A 20,352-nucleotide genomic window follows, 5' to 3' on the forward strand; every position below is an offset into this window, starting at 1 on the left:
AGACCTTGATATTTGGGAGTTGTAGTTGTTGGCATTTATAGTTCACTTACAAAGAAAGGGCTTTTAGAACCCCACCAACGATAGAACTGGGCCAAGCTTCCCACACAGAACCCCCATGCCTTTAAGGGACTTGCTGGCACGAGCTTCCCTCCAGTCACACATGCTCTCTCTTGCCCACACATGCGCAACACACTGCTATGCAACAAGCACACCTGCTCTCCCCTACATGTGTGAAGTCTCAGAAACAGCCCTCCCCTTAGCTGAGAGGCCAGCTAATCACAGCAGGAGAAGGGCTTTTGGTGAGAGGATTTGCCAGCTGTTTCCAAAAAGGAAGAGAAGGAAGAGATCTTCAACCTTCTCTAACTTTTTATTATTGCTTAATGTTTATTCGTTCATTCGTTTCTCACTTTTTGTGACTTCATGGACCAGCCCACGCCAGAGCTCCCTGTCGGCCATCACCACCCCCAGCTCCTTCAGAGTCAAGCCAGTCACTTCAAGGATACCATCCACCCACCTTGCCCTCGGTCGGCCCCTCTTTCTTTTTCCTTCCATTTTCCCCAGCATCATTGTCTTCTCCAAGCTTTCCTGTCTTCTCATTATGCAGCCAAAGTACTTCATCCTTCTCTTAATGTTAATCACTTTGAACTGTTTAATTTTTGTTAGTACTAGTTTTACTGGCACTGAATTTTTTAAGCCACCTTGAGTCTTGTCGAAGGCTTTCATGGCCGGAAACACTGGGTTGTTGTAGGTTTTTTCGGGCTATATGGCCATGCCTCTAGAACATGGCCATATAGCCCGAAAAAACCTACAACAACCCACCTTGAGTCTCTTTGGGTGAGAAAGGCAGGGTAGACATGAAGTAAATAAATTCTCTCCCAAAGGGGTTCCCAAGACTATCAGAAATATATGTTTTCTGCTGGTTTTTGGCAACCCTATGAAACCCCCTTGCGAGCCCCCCTAGGGGTCTCAACTCCCAGGTTGAGAAACGCTGAGCTGATGGATACCAAACACTGTAGAAACTCAAGTCCAGGCACTGGCAAACTTGGGCCCTACAAGTGTTTTGGACTCCAAGTTCCACAGTTCCTAACAACCTCAGGCCCCTTCCTTTGCCTCAAGGCTGTTAGGAATGGTGGGAGTTGGAGTCCAAAATGTTGCGCATTGCATGTTTCAGTCAGTTCCAATGCAGAAGACACAATAACATTGCACCCAGGCAAGAGGAAAAGGAACAGAAAAAACTTTACTCTTACCAGCAGTTAAAACATATACTTGCAATGTTGCAAACAAAAAACAAACAGTGCAACAAACTTACATAGTCTTTGTATTTCTTACAAATACAGAAATACAGAATAAGGTTTCTTCATCTTCATCCAAGTGAGAGAGCAGTAGAAATGGTTGAGCAAAATGCCTGAGCAAAGGCTCCTCAGAGCAAAAGCTGAACTGTATTCTAAAACCCATACAGTTATACCCCATCGGGTGTGGTCCAAACTTACTAGTTAACCTACATTATCAGCTGTACATAATAATCAACAGTATAAGACAACGGTCCTCAAACGTTTTAAACAGAGGGCCAGGTTACAGTCCCTCAATCTGTTGGAGGGCCAGATTATCGTTTGAAAAAAATCGTTGTGCAAAAAACACTTTAAACAATATAATAATTGAAATGAAGAACCATTTTAACAAGTATAAACTTAGTATTTTATTGGGGAGTGTGGGCCTGCTTTTAGCTGATGAAATAGGGTTGTTATTATTGTTGTTGTTGTGTGCTTTCAAGTAGTTTCAGACTTAAATTGACCTTGACCCGGGTAAATGAGCTTGGAGGGCCGTATCAGGCCCTTAGGTTTGAAGACCCCTGGTATAAGGTTTTCTTTAACACACACATATTTGATCCTGTCACAACTTACTGTAACACAAAACAGCTGGAGGGCCCAAGTTTGCACATGCCTGCCCTAAAGCCTTGGTTGCAAAGGTCTGTGTACATTTTGGGGCAGATAAATTTATTTATTTATTTTATTTATTTATTTACAGCTTGTATATTCCACCCTTCTCACCCCACAGGGGACTCAGGGCGGATTACAGTGTACACATATATGGCAAACATTCAATGCCAATTTTGACATACAACATATACAGACATAGACAGAGGCTATTTAACTTTTTCTGGCTGCCAGGGGAGCTGTCGCTTTCATCGTCCATCTGTGACACTGATGAAGTACTTCCACATTCCCCGGCCTCATAAATTAATTAATTTAGCCTCTCCACACTAAGGTGATACCTTATTTTCCTACTTGACAGATGCAACTGTCTTTCGGGTTGCAAAGATTGACAACAGGCTACACACAATAGGTCGGAAACCCACTCCTACCCAGGCTGGCTTCGAACTCATGACCTTTTGGTTAGAGTGATCTTAATGCAGCTGACATTCAGCCAGCTGTGCCACAATCAGAGACCCCTTCCACACAGCTCAATAAAATTTGACATCACCTGCTTTGAACTGGAATAGATAGAAGTGTGGACTGAGATAACCCAGTTCAAAGCAGATATGGTGGGATTTTGTGCCTTGCTACTCTGGGTTGTAGGGCTGTGTGGAAGGGCCCAGAATTATAAGTGTGGGAGAGGCTATATGCAAAGATATGCAAAGGCGAAATGCAAAGATACAGAATGGGGACGCCTGGCTCGAGAGCAGTATGTGTGAAAAAGATCATGGAGTCCTCGTGAACAACAAGTTAAACATGAGCCAACAATGTGATATGGCGGCAAAAAAAGCCAATGGGATTTTGGCCTGCATCAATAGGAGCATAGTGTCTAGATCTAGAGAAGTCATGCTACCCCTCTATTCTGTTTTGGTTAGACCACACCTGGAATATTGTGTCCAATTCTGGGCACCACAATTCAAGAGAGATATTGACAAGCTGGAATGTGTCCAGAGGAGGGCGACTAAAATGATCAAGGGTCTGGAGAACAAGCCCTATGAGGAGCGGCTTAAGGAGCTGGGCATGTTTAGCCTGAAAAAGAGAAGGATGAGAGGAGATATGATAGCCATGTATAAATATGTGAGAGGAAGCCACAGGGAGGAGGGAGCCAGCTTGTTTTCTGCTTCCTTGGAGACTAGGATGCGGAACAATGGCTTCAAACTACAAGAGAGGAGATTCCATCTGAACATGAGGAAGAACTTCCTGACTGTGAGAGCCGTTCAGCAGTGGAACTCTCTGCCCCGGAGTGTGGTAGAGGCTCCTTCTTTGGAAGCTTTTAAACAGAGGCTGGATGATGTATTGTCGAAGGCTTTCATGGCCGGAATCACTCAGTTCTTGTGGGTTTTTTCGGGCTATATGGCCATGTTCTAGAGGCATTTCTCCTGACGTTTCGCCTGCATCTATGGCAAGCATCCTCAGAGGTTGAGAAGGTCTGTTGGAAGTGTGGGTTTATATATCTGTGGAATGGCTGGGGTGGGGCAAGGAGCTCTTCCCTGCTGCAGTTAGGTGTGAATGTTTAGCTAATCACCTTCATTAGCATTTGAAGGCCTGCTTGAACCTGGGAAAATCTGTTGCTGGGAGGTGTTAATCTGTGCCTGGTTTCTTCCTCTCTGTTGTTTAGCTGTTATAATTTTAGAGTTCTTTAATACTGGTAGCCAGATTTTGTTCATTTTCATGGTCTCTTCCTTTCTGTTGAAATTGTCCACATGCTTGTGGATTTCAATGGCTTCTCTGTGTAGTCTGACATGGTGGTTGTTGGTGTGGTCCAGCATTTCTGTGTTCTCAAATAATATGCTGTGTCCAGGCTGGTTCATCAGGTGCTCTGCTATGGCTGACTTCTCTGGTTGAAGTAGTCTGCAGTGCCTTCCATGTTCCTTGATTCGTGTTTGGGCAATGCTGCGTTTGGTGGTCCCTATGTAGACTTGTCCACAGCTGCATGGTATACGGTAGACTCCTGCAGAGGTGAGAGGATCCCTCTTGTCCTTTGCTGAACGTAGCATTTGTTGGATTTTCTTGGTGGGTTTGTAGATAGTTTGTATGTTGTGTTTCCTCATCAACTTCCCTATGCGGTCAGTGGTTCCCTTGATGTATGGCAGGAACACTTTCCCTCTGGGTGGATCTTCATCTTGACTCTTGTGGCTTGTTCTTGGTCTTGCAGCTCTTCTGATGTCTGAGGTGGAGTATCCATTGGCCTGGAGAGCCCAGTTGAGGTGGTTCAGTTCATCTTGGAGGAGGTGGGGTTCGCAGATTCTTTTTGCACGGTCTGCCAAGGCTTTGATGGTGCTTCTTTTTTGACTTGGGTGATGGTTGGAGTTTTTATGTAGATATCTATCTGTGTGTGTGGGTTTTCTGTAGACGGTGTGACCCAATTGTTGATCTGGTTTGCGGATGACTAGGACTGGATGGCCATCTGTCAGGGGTGATTTGAATGCAATATTCCTGCTTCTTGGCAGAATGGGGTTGGACTGGATGGCCCATGAGGTCTCTTCCAACTCTTTGATTCTATGATTCTAGGAGTCTAAAGACTGCCAGAGTTGGGGCATGCCTGATGTCCTTGGGAAGTGAGTTTTGAACTGGAATCTATGGCAGTGTGGACTGATATAACCCAGTTCAAAGCAGATATGGTGGGATTGTGTGCCTTGCTACTCTGGGTTGTAGGACTGTGTGGAAGGGTCCAGAGTTATAAGCGTGGCAGAGGCTATATTGTAGCACCCATGGTGCGGAAGACAGGCATTTTCTTCAGCTCGCCCGCCTCCATTTCCTCTCCTTTCCTCCCTTCTTCCTCATAAGGTCAGGAACACTAGTCCCTTCCTCCTCCTCTGTGCGCATGCGCACTCTTTCCTTTCCCTCCTCCCTCCTTCCCTCCCTCTCTACCGAGTTATGCAATGGGGATGAAGAGGCGCCGTTCTTGTGCGCATGCGCGCCTTGCAGGAGAAGGTGTCGGCGGGCGCGTCGGGGGGAGGCGGGGCTGCGCACGCGCGCAGTTGCAAACTGACAGGAAGGAAGGACGGAAAGAGGGAGGGGCCAACCAACAGACAGGAAGACGGAGGGGGGGAACTGCGCGCGCAAGAGAGAGCGAGAGAGCGAGAGCTGCTCCTTCGTCTCGCGGCGGGCGGCGGAGCCTGTGGCGGCAGCTGCTGCTGGGCCGCGCGGAGCCAACCTCGGCTCGTCGTCGTCGTCGTCGTCGAGGGGCGCCTTTGGCAGACGGCCTACTCCCTCAGACCGGGTAAGAGAGGCAGGACACGGCTCTTCGGAGAGGCCTGGGTTTCGGCGAGGCCTAGAAAGCCCTCTCTTCCCCTTCCTTGAGGGGAAGTCTTCCTGCTGCGGCCTTCATGGCTGGAGTGAGGGGAAAGCAGCGGACTTCCCTGAGGAAGCCTATGGGCACAGTAGGCTTTGTTTTCTCTACGCGGTGGGGTGGCTTCCTTTGGCCCAGCCGTGTTTACGACTGAAGCTGGATCTACCCTGCCAAGTAATGCAGCTTGAATTAATCCCATTTTATTTATTGATATCCCGCTTTATCTCTCCATGTCGAAGGCCTTTCACTGGTTTGCCTGCCATAGATGCAGGTGAAACGTCAGGAGAGAATGCTTCAGGAACATGGCCACACAGCCCGAAAGACTTATTTATTTACTAGCTGTCCTCTGCCACACCTTGCTGTGGCCCAATCTGTGTATATGTGCTTTGTGTGTGTGTATGTATGTGTTTGCGTACATATATGTGTGTGTGTGTGTGTAGTTTTGCATATGCATTGTAATGTATTTTTCTCCCCCCTCCCTTTTAAGCCTCATCTGCTGTGTTTTTATGAGTGATGGTCACTCATTGGCCTGACACGTATATTGTGTCCAAATTTGGTGTCAATTCGTCCAGTGGTTTTTGAGTTATGTTAATCCCACAAACAAACATTACATTTTTATTTACATAGATTTGCGACATTTATATACATGTGTGTGTAGTTTGCATATGCATTGTAATGTATCCCCCCCCCCCTTTTGAGCCTCATCTGCTGTGTTTTTCAGTGTTTTTATGAGTGGTGGTCACTCGTTGGCCTGACACATATATTGTGTCCAAATTTGGTGTCAATTCGTCCAGTGGTTTTTGAGTTATGTTAATCCCACAAACAAACATTACATTTTTATTTACATAGATTTGCGACATTTATATGCCGCCCTTCTCACCCCGAAGGGGACTCAGAGCAGCTTACAACGCACACACACATATATACATACAATATATATATATTGTCGTGTCAGGAGTGTCCTGTTGTGAGAGAATTGGCCGTCTGCAAGGACGTTGCCCAGGGGATGCCCGGATGATTTTGATGTTTTATCATCCTTGTGGGAGGCTTCTCTCATGTCCCCGCATGAGGAGCTGGAGCTGTTAGAGGGAGCTCATCCGCCTCTCCCCGGATTCGAACCTGTGACCTGTCGGTCTTCAGTCCTGCCAGCACAGGGCTTTAACCCACTGCACCACCGGGGGCTCCAATATATTATATTATTAGCATAGCACAATATCAGTTTTATATATTATTATATTGTAGTATGCCATTGTACTGTAATATTATTAGTAATATTACATATAATATATAATTATAATATCTTATTATTAGTAGTATTGTGTTGTATTACATTATAATATTATAAATATAATATGTATATACAATATTTATTATTTATTTAAAACTTTTGTATCCCGATCTTTTCTACCTCCATAGACGGACTCAGACTGACTAACAGCAAGGATTCAATGCTAACAATACAATCTAAAACATTGTGCATCAACAATAAATTAAAATGCATATAGACTAAAATACATAAAAAGCAAGTTTGTCAAGATAAAATCATGTCCAACTCAGTCCGCATATGTTGTCAATAACTTTAGTCAATTGCCAGTTTCCGCCATCATTCTGGGAATGCCTCGTAGCATAGCCAGGATTTCACTAGCTTCCTGAAGGCCAGGAGGGAGGGGGCAGATTTGATCTTAATCGGGAGAGAGTTCCATAGCCGAGGGGCCACCACAGAAAAGGCCCTGTCTCTCGTTCCTACCGGACGCAATTGCAAGGGTGGTGTGACCAAGAGCAGGGCCCCTCCAGAAGATCTTAACAACTTTGATGGTTCATAGGGGAGAATACATTTGGAGAGGTAAACGTTTCCGGAACCGTAATATAATATATTATTAGCATAACACAGGAGACAAGATGGAACTGTCTTCCAGGGGCCCCTCTCTTCACTCTTACAACAACCCACAAATATTATTGTATTTTGATTGTGAGCTGCTTTGAGTCTCCCTAAGGAGAGATAAAATGAGATATAAACAATTAAATAAAACAGTATATAATTATATATTATTATATATTGCCCATAGTACCATATTTAATGTATTATTATATTACAATATTCCAAAATATTACTATATTTTATTAGTATTATTTTGTATTTGTATTACATTATATATATATATATATATATATATATATATTAGCATAGCACAATATTTGTATTATGTATTATTATTGTACTATACCACTATACTGCAATATTATTAGTTTTATTACATGTAATACGTAGTATACAATATTATTTTGTTATATTGTACTATGTTATTATACCACAATATATAATACACTAGCAGTATATAATACTATTAGTATTATGTAAAATATTGTACTATATCATAAGTTGTAGTATATAGAATATGTTACATTAATAATATTCTGTATAATATATTAGTAATACTGCATTACAATGTTATTATTTCTATATATTGTTATATTGTGTATATTGAGGGGCTCTCAAGTGATGGAGTCGTTTTTTACATGCTGCCCCCTCGTCACTCTGTGTCTCTGATTTGACACCACTTTTAATTGCCATGAATCAATGCTATGGAATCCTGTGATTTGTAGTTTGGTGAGGCACCAGCACTGTTTGGTTAAAGGTCTTGTCAAACTACAAATCCCAGGATCCCATAGCAATGAACCATGGCTGTTAAAGTGGTGTCAAGCTGCATCAAGTCTACAGTGTGGGTGCACCCTTTAAAAATATTTTTTCAAATAAAGTGTCAATAGCCAGCAGGCTGTTTTTCCTGCATTTTAGGTTGCCATTTGGCAACCTAAAAGTTGTGCTCATGCAATCTGTCTTTTTCTCAGCATAGCTATTAACTTTGTAGTTGAAGTTGGGGAAACACTAACCTTCACTGAATTCAGGTTCTTGGGGTGTTCCTCTGAAAATTGCTGCTTTTGCTCTGTTACATAGTAGTTAAGCTCTACCTTGTTTCTCCAGCACGTGGATGTACACAACCAAGCCACTTTTATTTTATGGAGCTATATTTGGTGCTTCAGTGTTTTATGCCAAATATATCCCTGGCCCTCTGTACATATTATTTCATCCCGTGCCTTGTAGTCACCTGCTGGAATTCAACCTACTACTGTTCTCATTTCTTCTGAAGCAGCTTCCAATCAGACTGGAGTCTCTCCCCCTGTGGTATGTTTTTTTGTTTTGTGTGCACCTTTGGTTGTTTTTTCCTCCTTGAGTACAGTGAACATTATACAGGGTTAGTCAAAATGAATAGGCCAATAAGAAAATTAATTGTATATCTTACTGGCCTATTCATTTTGACTAACCCTGTATATAAGGGCCTGTTACAGAGTTCAGATGAACTGGAATGGTAATTTGTGACTGGTTACATATGTAACCAGCTGGTACTAGGGCTGAGATACTAAAGTGTGTTACCATTTTTTTTCTTGGTCACATGCACTGGCTGGCTGAAGATTTAAATATTTCCTCTCAGAAAACAAGTTCTTGCACAAGGGGTATGCTTGGCAGCGTTTTCAGCATTGTGTTTATGAACTTATTATACAGATATATTTACCATCAATGTTCTATTCAACTTTTAGTTCTCTTTTCCTAAAAATTGCATAGCCTTATATTTCTTACATTGTTAAAGAATGCCAAATATTAGATAGCATAAAGGGTTGTATGTCTTTTAATATGAACATATGAATATGACTTCTAAGAGTGCCTTCAGTGGAGTATTTGATTCTTCCTATACGTATTTGATGACATTCAAGCTTACGATGTTGGGACTAGATCCATATGTTGGATTATGTTTATATGTGTAGTGGTGAATACTAGGACTCTGATAACATAGGCTGACTGTATATAGAGCTCCATAAAATTGGTGTCAAATGCTATAGTTGTGAGATTTGGAGGGGTGGCTTTGCTGGCTGGATGTGGTTTACAGATTGGTACATCAGTAGAATATCTGCAGTTAAAAGAACATCCTGTCCAATCTGTATTTTCTTGTTTTTACATTCTCAGCTGTTTGAACCAATGTACTTATAAGCTTATTGTAGGTATGACAAAGCAGCTGTTGAGATATGCTTGGCAAAGAGTACATTTTGGGTTAGCTGTGCCTCCCCCCAAAAAAAACCCCCACTAGTGTTTATCTCCTTTTGATTAATCTGTGGTAACTGCGTACTACCATGTAGATAATAGGGAGCCTTAGCAACAGCTGCTTTGGGATCAAGCATATTTAAAGATTGCATTGTTGTAAAAAGCAAATGAAAAGAGTATCAGAGATAAGCTGTAATGTTAGAACTTCAAACATTTGTGAACATGTAAACATTAAGGCAAAATACTCAAAGTTGCATTTATAGTTTATAAAATAATGTAGGTTTTCTAGATGCTGATAGCTTTAGAAGAAAATGTGGCATGTGGTAGTATAGTAAAACATTAAACTTTCTTCTGGAAACATTGGTATTAACAGATTTATTCTATGTATGGATGTGGATAAAGTCATTCTTGCCGCATCATTCTCAGTCCCTCCTTCGTAATCTAAATAAGTGATTTTCTTCATAGAGTTCCCCAAAAACTCAACTTTTTAAATAAAAGATTTTGACAGACCAGTGAGTTTAAATCCATCTTTTTGCAAGCCAATTTTGACTTATCAGTGGAATTTCACACTTCTCTACAAACTCCTATTTTCCCCCTCACCATCTCCTAAGTCCCACAAGCCTCTGAAGATTTGGTGATCCATGGATGGTTATGAAGGGAGAGGGGCATAGCAGTTGATTGAGGTGCATATTTAAAATGAACAGGCTCCTGGGAAGTCGCACTTAGGCATACATAAATAAATGTTTTGGATGTGAAGATTTGGTTATTTGCCACTATTAAATTTTGGGATGAAGTTTCTGTTAGCTGCCAATGCTCCGTTTTGAACCAGTTTACTAACCACACAATGAACATTTTCATTTCCTGTTGCAATGTATTCTCACTTCATGCTATGTATTAACATGCAAATACAAAGAGCAATCCAGAGATGTCCAGAACTAAGTTGAAACTAATTCTTTTTTACATCACCTGGGTTCATATGCCCCCCTCCCCACTGATAATGAGGAATTAACAAAGAGAGCAGGCTGAGAAGAAAAACACTGGATCACTTCTAAGAGCAACCCTTTAGCTTAATGCAAATTCTATCCAAGCATGGAATATAATCAGTAACCAGATGTGTACTCTGCCTAAACTATTTCATAAAGATGTAGAGGGATTTTTTAAAACAAGATAAACTACATACAACTGCTAAGAGCTCAGTGAAGATAGGCAGCATAAAAATAAACTGTTGTCTATGTTGAGAATATGACTAGAAATTAGAAAATAAAGTTTGTCTCCATTTGAAAATAAAGTATATTATGGAAACTAAGGCAACTTGAAGTTGAGTTTCTGACTGTAATTCAGATAAATCAGGGTGGGCAAGGTGCATCTTGGCTGCTTTTTCAGGGCCTAATGTTACAGTCAGTCTTTTTTTTTTTTTGCCAAAATAAAAAGGAATTGTCTCTCTAGTAATGATAACTTCAGCCTACACAGGACTCTCTGTTCAGTTTTAACATAAAAGTAATAGTTTTCAAAAACTTGCAGGTACTTCAGCATTGTTGGTTTGATTTTTTGCAATTTATGTGGTCCTCAGAGGACAGAAAAGTAACCCCCGAATTCTTTGAAACTCCCACCCTCTGTTTTGATTACAGACATGCATGATAAGATCATTTCTGGGCTAAGTGGCTGACTATTTAGGATAGAAAGTAACAGCTGCTCAATCTCTAGATCCAGTAAGAAGTTCTCAGTAGTGGTACTTTTCTGTTTTTTGTAATGACTGAGAAAAGCTAGCTTTAACTTTTGGGATGCTTTTCAGAAGATGACTGATTGAGTACTGGTAATCATGGGGCCTTCTAGTCTTCTTAGATAGGGCTTATTGTTATTTTCTTAAATAACTAATTTGTGTCTGAATAGTCAGCCTGTGATTTTATTAAAATAAGTAGTAATTAAGTTCTTTGCACAAAAAGCAGGGAAGTGCACAACCACAGTACATATTTGAGGCTTCAAATGCAGCTTAAATGTGTTCGGTGTACTGTAAATGTCATATGCTCAAATTAAATCCAGACCTGAAATTGAAACATTTGAAACATATTTAAACATTCAGATGTATTCAAACAGAGTGGCCCTTCATATTTGTCCATCATATCCATAGAATCATAAAGTCATAGAATTGGAAGAGTCCACATAGGTCATCTGGAAAAGCAAAATCAAAGCACCCCTGACAGATGGCCATCCAGCCTCTAGTTGAAAGCTTCCAAGGAAGGAGCTTCCAACACACTCTGAGGCAGAGAGTCCTTGGTGACACTGTTCCCGGACCCGCCATTGATACAAAAAGAAGAAGAGAGAATGATAATCCCCCATATTATTGCATGACAGCAGTGTGAACACACATATTCCAGGATGCCCATGTTCACATCACCACTGTTTACTAATATAACACACAATCTGCAGCCAGTGGAAATCGCAGATCCTGATACAAATGGGCCCATTGCAGTCTGATTATAGGTTTTTTAATGTTTTATATGGTTAACACAGCTATCCATATATTTTATATGAAGAGTTAAGAGTGCATTAGTACCTCTAAAACTGGAACAACCCAGTACCAAGATCTTTCTGGTAGACACTGAGTTGCTTTTTCCTGCAGTTTTCCCTCCATTTTGTAATCAGTACACATATGCATTTAATTAATTGCAAATTAAATTTATATTGATGTGTGGCCAAGTTTCAGCTTGCTTCCCTGTTTATCTGATGCTGTTATTGTCTGTAACAGTTATACTTAATAAGCGGCTTGTTTATCTTGTCCTGTCTTCACAGGGGAGAGGCTCTTTCTGTGTCTTATTGGTCAGTCCTCTCCCCACACCTTTATATTATTGAGCAATGGGATACTATTATCATAGGACTGCTGGCAAATATTTAATGGGAGCTATAATATTCATTAGTACAGTTGAAGTACTTAATGGTGTTGCATTCTTGGAATTCAGCAAAGAAGTTATTATGTTCCATGTGTATTGCTGTCCATTTAATCTAATGGTGGAACCAAACATTATTGGAAATGGTGGGCTGTCATAGAACATCAGAAAATGCAGAACATTATGCAGGAGTAAGCAAGTGCTGGGGTAAATCATGGATATAGTGCTTGTGTGAAGGAGGTATAAATATAATCATATTTCTTGTAAAATAATTGTGCAACTGTCAGTTGTTCCTTGGCTTTGCTGGAATTGAATTCTCTCACTGACCTTCCCAAATGAAAATTATTATTGCTATTATTAAAATATTCTATATAACCAGGATCTTGTGGCATTGCCCTATAGAATCAGAGTTCATTGTTTTCGAAGAATGATAGGGCACTTGTGCAATTGCTAGTTATGTGAAGAATTATCAGTAATATCTGGAGAACTAGATATGGTATTTCCCACTCGGCTTTAAAACAGCAGTTCTCAAACCTTGAATCACCAGGAGGATCAGCTCCCATAAACCCAGCCATCTTTTCCAATGCTCAGATTGTAGGAGCTGAAGTCCAAATACGTAGAGAACTACTGCTTTAGAGCATAGCTTCTAAGGTTGCACTCTATATCACTTATGGGGCAGAAAGTTATTTGCATCCCAGATCACTGACATTAGAGTACATGTGCTCAGGAGCTTGTCTTTCTGCATAAATATCTTTGGGATGAAACGGTTGGTGACAATTTTGTTATAATGGTTCTGCATTCATTTTTAGATATGGCTCGTGGACAGCAGAAGATCCAGTCACAGCAGAAAAATGCCAAAAAACAAGCTGGACAGAAAAAGAAACAGGGCCATGATCAGAAGGCTGCAGCTAAGGCTGCTTTAATATATACATGCACCGTCTGTAGGGTAAGAAGTTCTAAACAGTAAAAAGTGTTTTCTGCCAAGTTTTCTAGTCAACAAGTAGAACTGCAGTGCAAGTTTGGTATCCTTTATCCAAAATGCTTGGGATCAAACATGTTTTGGATTTTGGGTTTTTGAATAACTGTATTTGAATATATGTATATAATGATATATCTTAGAGATATGGTCCAACTCAAAATTAATGTTTCATATACAACCAGTACACATAGCCTGAAGGTAATTTATACAATATTTAAAATAATTTGTGCCTGAAACAAAGTTTGGGTACATTGAATATTAGAAAGCAAAGGTGTCAGTATCTCAACCAGCAGCATAGATGATTTGGGATTCGGGGGTGTTTTGGAATTCTGAATAAGGAACACTCAAACTGTAATACGAAACTGTTGAAATGGCAGGAATGTACCTCTCTGTGTCTGCTTCTCCTTGTCTCTCACATAACACACATCTGCTTACCTACCTATGCACACTAGTGTTAACCTCTGTGCTTTGCATTGCAGAAAAAAGGGAAATGATAAAATAGAATGAATTCTTTCCTTTTCAGTACGCTATAGAATCAGGGCCCCAGCCCTAATGCATCAAGGAGCAGGCATTTTAAGCTGCTCCAACCCTCCTCCCTAAGTTTCCATCTGGATGGTGCTCTCAGTGCCTGCAGTTTGCTCTGTGGGAAGAAAGAAGAGCTCTTCCTGTTGTGCTCGGCATGAAAAATAAGGAGGTGGATGCCTGGCCAGTAGAGGTTGTCCATGGTTGTATATAGAGAGTGACCAGATGTGGAAGGGAATTAATACTTTGCATATGGAGGACATCCTCCAAAGAAAGGATGGGAAAGTACAGGCTTTCATTCCCCCTGCTGTCCCTGGGCAATCTTGGTAGCCTGGAGCTTCCCACTTTTTTCCTGAAAATATTCTTTCTGGGAAATGGTTGCTTTAAAATGCTCCCATGGAGTGTATGGGTAAGATGACGTGGAACCTGACTGAAATTATTCAGCTAAGGCCTAATATGTTCCAAAATTACTCTCCATACCCTTTGTGGGGCATTAAAGAAGCATTGGAGGCAAGGGGTTAAAAAAACTTTGGCAAGGAGATCTATTGTAGCCTCTGGATGCCCAATCAGTGTCTATCTTGCCCTAAAGGTTTCTTCTTCATAGGAAGCATAGAGAAAGAGTACTATTGAAACACTGTCTAAATATATTTCTTATTTTAATGCGCTCTATGGCATAAATATGTGTTATATCAATCCACTTTTCTCTCCTCTCTGTTTGTATGAGTATACTTTCTTTTCCCAGGATTGAAATCCAGCTGCTAGGCATTTTTGGTAATATGAGAAAGGTTATTTAGCAACCATTTGACTGTCACTTTGACAAAAAGATATGTTTGTGCTCTGTGACTTTTGCCAGTTCAGTACCAGTCAGGGAAATCCTGTGACCTGATAGGACATAATAACATGTAATACACAAAATATAATAAATGATTTATAATTGGTAGGCTAAAATATCAGAAAGAAGGAAATGGAAACACCAACATTCCATATGGCTCTGGGGAACAGATGTGTTGTTTTTCTTAGATATAACCCATCCCCGAGTTGGAGTTTTCCAAGGTTGTATACAGTTAGAACAGAAAAATAGATAAAAGCAATAAAAGAGTCAGTATCATGCATAACGAGCATATTTAGAATATATGTATTTGAGTATCTAAGTCAGATTGATATCTTTCATACTTTTGGGACTACAAATCCCATAGACCACATATCTTAAAAGAATGGGAGTTTTAGTCCCAACAAATCTGGAGAGCATCCTATTGGTTGGGAGTGATATGGAAGTAAAGTTTCATCCAGCTGCTGCCAAGACACACTTTGCAAAGCAAGTATATTGGTCATGTGTAGCTATTGATCTTTAATTATACAGAGACCTGCTTTTTTGTAGATTATGATCCCAGAGAAATTTCCAGCATTTAGTGGGTGTCCTACTTGTTTATTTAAAGTGACGATAAAATAATAGGATTGTCAGCCCTTGCATATTTAAACTTGTTAAAAACAAGTGTAAAGTGCTAGATAAGGCATGCATCCATGCTTTGTACATAGTAGTAGGTCTCTTAAACCAAAGTTGAGCAAAAATTAAGATCTACGAGTATATCTCAAGTCTAGATCAGTGGTTCTCAACTTGTGGGTCTCCAGATGTTTCGGCCTTCAATTCCCAGATATACCAACGGCTGCTAAATTGTCTGGGATTTCTGATAGTTGTAGGCCAAAACGCCTGGGGATTCACAGGTTGAGAACCACTGGTCTAGATGATGTCTGGTAGAGAAACAGCTTTCTGGCTCACAGTTGTATGAGCCGCTAAAAAGCTTTCAGTCAATGGCGTAAATTACACTGCTTTTTTAAAAAAAGCTTGGAAGATAAGCAGGGAGGGTTTGAGGGTTTTTAATGAGTAAAATTATTTGTGAGCCTGATTCTGGAAAAGTTCTAATTCAGGAGCACCCTATTGCTTAATAGTTAGTGTGTGTATACTAAGCCACTGTTTTGTACCCCATTCCTTGGTATCGGCCTTTCATCTCAGTTCTTTAGAGTCATTACTGCAGATCTGTTTTGTGAGAGTATGCAATGTAGACCTAAAAGGGCATGCTATATTTTTCTGTATTAATTTAAACCTTTGTAAAAGAACATGTGGATTTCCATGTTAATAACACTATTATAAGCAATAAACAGCATGCCACAATAGTTCTAAATTGCAGTAGAAAAATAAAAGCACATCTAAATTAACAGCATAACCAGGGAATACAAAACCAATGTTACCAAACATTTCCTTAAATGTTATAATAAACATGCCAGAATTTTATGAACATTAAAACCAGTTTAAATTGACTGCTTTGAAGACACAAATAAAACACATACATACAAAATAAATAAAAATTGTTAATCATAGTTTTGTATTCCACAGCATTGAAAAAGCTGTATATTTGAATTCCTTAGCTTCTGAAATAAATATCAGCTAAGCAGTAGCAAAGGTAGCATATGGAGTAGCATATACATAGTTTTGGAAAAGATGAGAAACTTAAATAGAGATTAGTAGGTTGAAGCAGGAAACTTAAGAAATGGCAGAGAAGGGGCTATTACCTTTAAAGTACTTCACTGATTAACAAAATATCTCGCAACACCATTTGATTGCTTAACTTGTATATTCAGCAATAGAGGGTTTTCTTTAGACCTCTGTGGGTTTTTTATGTATAAAACATGTTTCTTTCCCTATTCAGACACAGATGCCAGATCCCAAGACCTTCAAGCAGCACTTTGAGAGTAAGCATCCGAAGACTCCACTCCCTCCAGAACTAGCTGATGTTCAGGCATGAACTTCACAGGTGAATGATGTATTGTTTCTATTAATTTGAATTTATTATTCTGTGAATGTGATGGAAGAATAGCTGCAAATCTCTGCCTCAGCTGTATTTAATTTACTATATTTAGAAATGTAATGAAAATGAAATACAACTTTGGTTTAAGGGTAGGTTTTTGGCTTCATTTTATTGTGCTATTTCTTATATTTGAACATTTAACTCATGGTTATTGCGCAGCAACATGGATAGTGTGCAGTGTGCCAGTTAGATGCTATATACAGTGAACCCATCATATCTGCAGGTTAAGGTTTAATGGGTTCAGCCAGCTATGGTTTCAAACTATACATGACTATATACAACACAAGTAGCGTAACATATAAAGTACTGTATTTGTGAGGCTGCAGAGAGCTGCGAGGAACTGTAAAATAGTGGGAATACAAGCACCTCACACCTCCCACCATTTCACAAATCCTTTCACATGCAGCCTTGTGTATTCTTTTGAGTTCTCTCCACAGTCATCATCTTAAAGACAGAAGCAGGCAACTGCCTTGGTCCTTGAAACAAGGGAAGCCCCAATAATGCCACAGGGATTGCCTTGCTGCCCCATGTCATTTTATTAATAGAGACTCCAGCATCCACATTTTTAATTACCTGCATAAGATCCTGAAATCAAACTCCTGTGGACACCAAGGGCCCACTATATACAGTGTTTTGATTTTGCCTTTAGCCTTCTCTGTTATCAAAGGTTTGTGGAGGTTAATTATTCTATGCCATTCCATTTCTTTCTTGGATGACAATATATCTATGAAATCATGCAAAAGTTTCATGTAATGACATTGCTGTTGTGTTGCAGGTGAATTCATGGAACCGAATGACTCTTCTACTGTCAAACATTGCATAACAGATCTGCAGCTGCTTTTCTAACAAACTGTTGATCAGCAAAAACCGAAGGGGCTATAGAAACATTCATATTTTTATGCTGTTCCTCTTGGGCTTCATGTAAAGACAAATCTATGTAACTGTACAGTTGTGCCCTACTTGGAAATCAAAAATTGGTTCATTCTTAAATTTTTTACAGTTGTAATTATATTGATGTTCATATTATGTAAAATAACTCATTTAATAAAATAGTACTTTGATTTTACAATATCACAGGTCAGATGCTTGGAGAAAATCTGCTTGCAGTACCTCTGTTTTTTTGCCTTATAAAATCTTATCAAGTGAACTTCTCCCCCAGCCAAAAACTAAGCAGTGTCATTACTCGTAACACCATTGCTGTTAACAGAGTTCATCCTAACGACAACATTATTTCTCATTCAACATGCTGCTTGCTTTGAACCTGGTTATCTTTTCAATACTTAGTATCTTTGGAGAAGGATGTTCTTTACAGACCGTTTTGTTTTGATGCCTTTATGAAACCGGCCATTAGGAAATTCCACTCATTGACATAAAGACACTTTTATCTTGGATTTATGCACTGGAGTTATTTGCAGTTCACTAAATCCAAATGTTGGGTAGTAGGCTGTCAAAAATAAAGTTAAGTTGAACTTTTTTCTGTCCATGATCTGAATGATCACACCTACTATAGCAAGCTGAAATAATTGATCTTTGTTTTGAAGTTTCATTATGTAACTTCTTAAATGCACCTGTGACAAGTCAGCCACACTGGCTGCATTAGCATGTAAAATGACTACTGAAATTGTTTCCCTGTTTGAAAGAGAGTGGTGAATAAGCTTCTTTGAAGGAACGAAATTATTGCTAATTAATCTATTGTCTAGCAGTGTTGATTAGATTTGTTCAAAACAGTTTGAGTGATTCACAAATTTCTGATCTCAGGTTCAGAACGCATAAGTTCTGTCCCTCTTGCTTTTTACTTTAAAAGACTGCTAACTCCATGGGTGACTTAAGTGAGAAGTGATTTGTGTCCCGTTGCTGAGACACCGAAGGAACAGCGACCAAACTTTCTTTACTTTGTGCCTGGATCATTCATCTTCTGGTCTGAATACCTAAAGTTACTATTTGGTTAAAACCTGCACATAGAAATTGCACATTTTGTGCATAACACTAGATAGCAGCTCTGATACGTTTCCATACACCATTTCAGTAAAACTACCTTTTATTGTAGTTATCCTGGCTTGAACCTCACTCGTTTCCTGTCTCTCTTGAACTTGTACACCTGTCATTTAAATGCAGTCCTTGATCCATTTTGCATTCTCACTTGACAGTAGTGGCCTGCTATAAGTGGACCTCAGTAAACAAGAATTGTCTTTCTAGATTTCAGTGGGCTACTTAAATGTTAAAGCTTAATGGCTTTTATTGAGTAGATGAACGATATGTTTGTTTATTAATTTTACTTTAAAGGTTTGTTTTTGGGAGGGGTTCTAAAAGGCTACTTTCATTCAAGTTCATTCCTCAAATGGATAACCTGTAATGTTTTCTTTCAGAATATTCAGCAGCAAATAAAAAGGGGCTTGCTTAGAAACTGATTGGGAACAGTAGATATAGTACAAGTGATTCACCTACATTGCAGTCTTTGCAGTTTCTAAATTGCTGTCAACAATAGTTTGTCTATGCATTGAGCAAGTTAGTTCTTGGTTTTATACACTATTGAAAACTGTTAGAGATAATTTGTTTCTAACCGGTTAAAAACCACCATAAAAATTCAACACACCTGGGAACAAATGGGGGAGGAGGGCAGGGGAGGGGCTGGAAATAGTTGGAGGCTTGAATACACTGTTGGTTTAAGGGGAATGGGAATAAGGGGTACTTGCGGATAAACTTTCCTCTTTCCATATCTTGTGGATGATATCCTTTTAATTCTGGATAAAAGGACACAAGTGTGCATTGTAATGTGTCGGATTAAAATCTTTTAAAAAGCAAAAGTGTAAAATGTGATATTTCCTGCCTACTTAAAAGCAAGTGTCATTTTATTAAGCTTGATGCTAGCTGGGCAGCTTCTGTTCTTTATTTAGCACATGGAAAGGGAAATGGCAGGGCAAACCTCTTCCCTGAACTCCGCAAGCATGAAACACCAAGTAAAGGATGCGGGAGAAAGCTTGGCCCACATCTTGGTCCCAAAGGTTGCCTGTGATTGGCAGTGCTTGCCTGCGGGGAGCCAGCAGGCCTTGTGTCGCTTATTAAACTGCCATTTAGTAACTGTCTCACTTGGAACACACTGCACATAGTAATTTGCAAAAATGCACAGTGATGCATTCATGCAATCACTCCAGTTAAAATGGGTCATAATAAGAACTGTTTGCAGCATTCTTGTTAAATCCCACTTTAGATATCTTGCTTTCTGGGATTCTGTTTGACTTAAAGGTTTGGGTGTTCATCAGAATCCTTGCAAAGCATATAGTGTAAAAGAATTCTGCATTTGACACAAAATCTGTTTTAATACAATTCTGCTTTGGTTGTTGGTATTCACACATGAATGAGTCAGGTTGCCCAGATTTTAATGCTATGGTCTCCCCACCCCTCCTATTAATATCTATGAAACACTACACAACACCCCAGAATATCAAATGCTTTCTTCATTCCAGTTATGTATTATACTATGTGATTTATCTCTGCAAGGGCAAAAGTACATCGCAGAATTAAGAGGAAAGTCTGTGTATTGCTGTGCAATGGTAGCACAGAATAATAGTAGCCATTAATGAGGCTGACGTATGATGATGTGATAAATGCCTCATTATAAAGCATGCTAAAACCTTCATTAAAAGCTGCTGCAATTTAAATGTACAAATTTAATGTTCCTTGCAATATCCGATATGTAACCAGATCCAAATTTTGAAAGAGTATGAAGTCAAATAGGCTTGGGCT

At 39.8% G+C, this 20,352-nt stretch overlaps 1 protein-coding gene across 1 annotated transcript; it reads left to right on the forward strand.

The window, feature by feature from the left end:
- The first annotated feature begins 5,019 nt into the window (after nt 1-5,019).
- On the forward strand, nt 5,020-19,412 carry ZNF706 (zinc finger protein 706). The gene is made up of 4 exons (XM_060775680.2): nt 5,020-5,196; nt 13,053-13,189; nt 16,450-16,554; nt 17,384-19,412. The coding sequence occupies exons 2-3, from the start codon at nt 13,055-13,057 to the stop codon at nt 16,543-16,545; spliced, it is 231 nt and encodes a 76-aa protein (XP_060631663.1). The 5' UTR covers nt 5,020-5,196; nt 13,053-13,054; the 3' UTR covers nt 16,546-16,554; nt 17,384-19,412.
- Nucleotides 19,413-20,352: the final 940 nt, after the last annotated feature.

Source organism: Anolis sagrei, chromosome 4 (genome assembly GCF_037176765.1).
Source record: "Anolis sagrei isolate rAnoSag1 chromosome 4, rAnoSag1.mat, whole genome shotgun sequence".
Lineage (NCBI taxonomy): Eukaryota > Metazoa > Chordata > Lepidosauria > Squamata > Dactyloidae > Anolis > Anolis sagrei.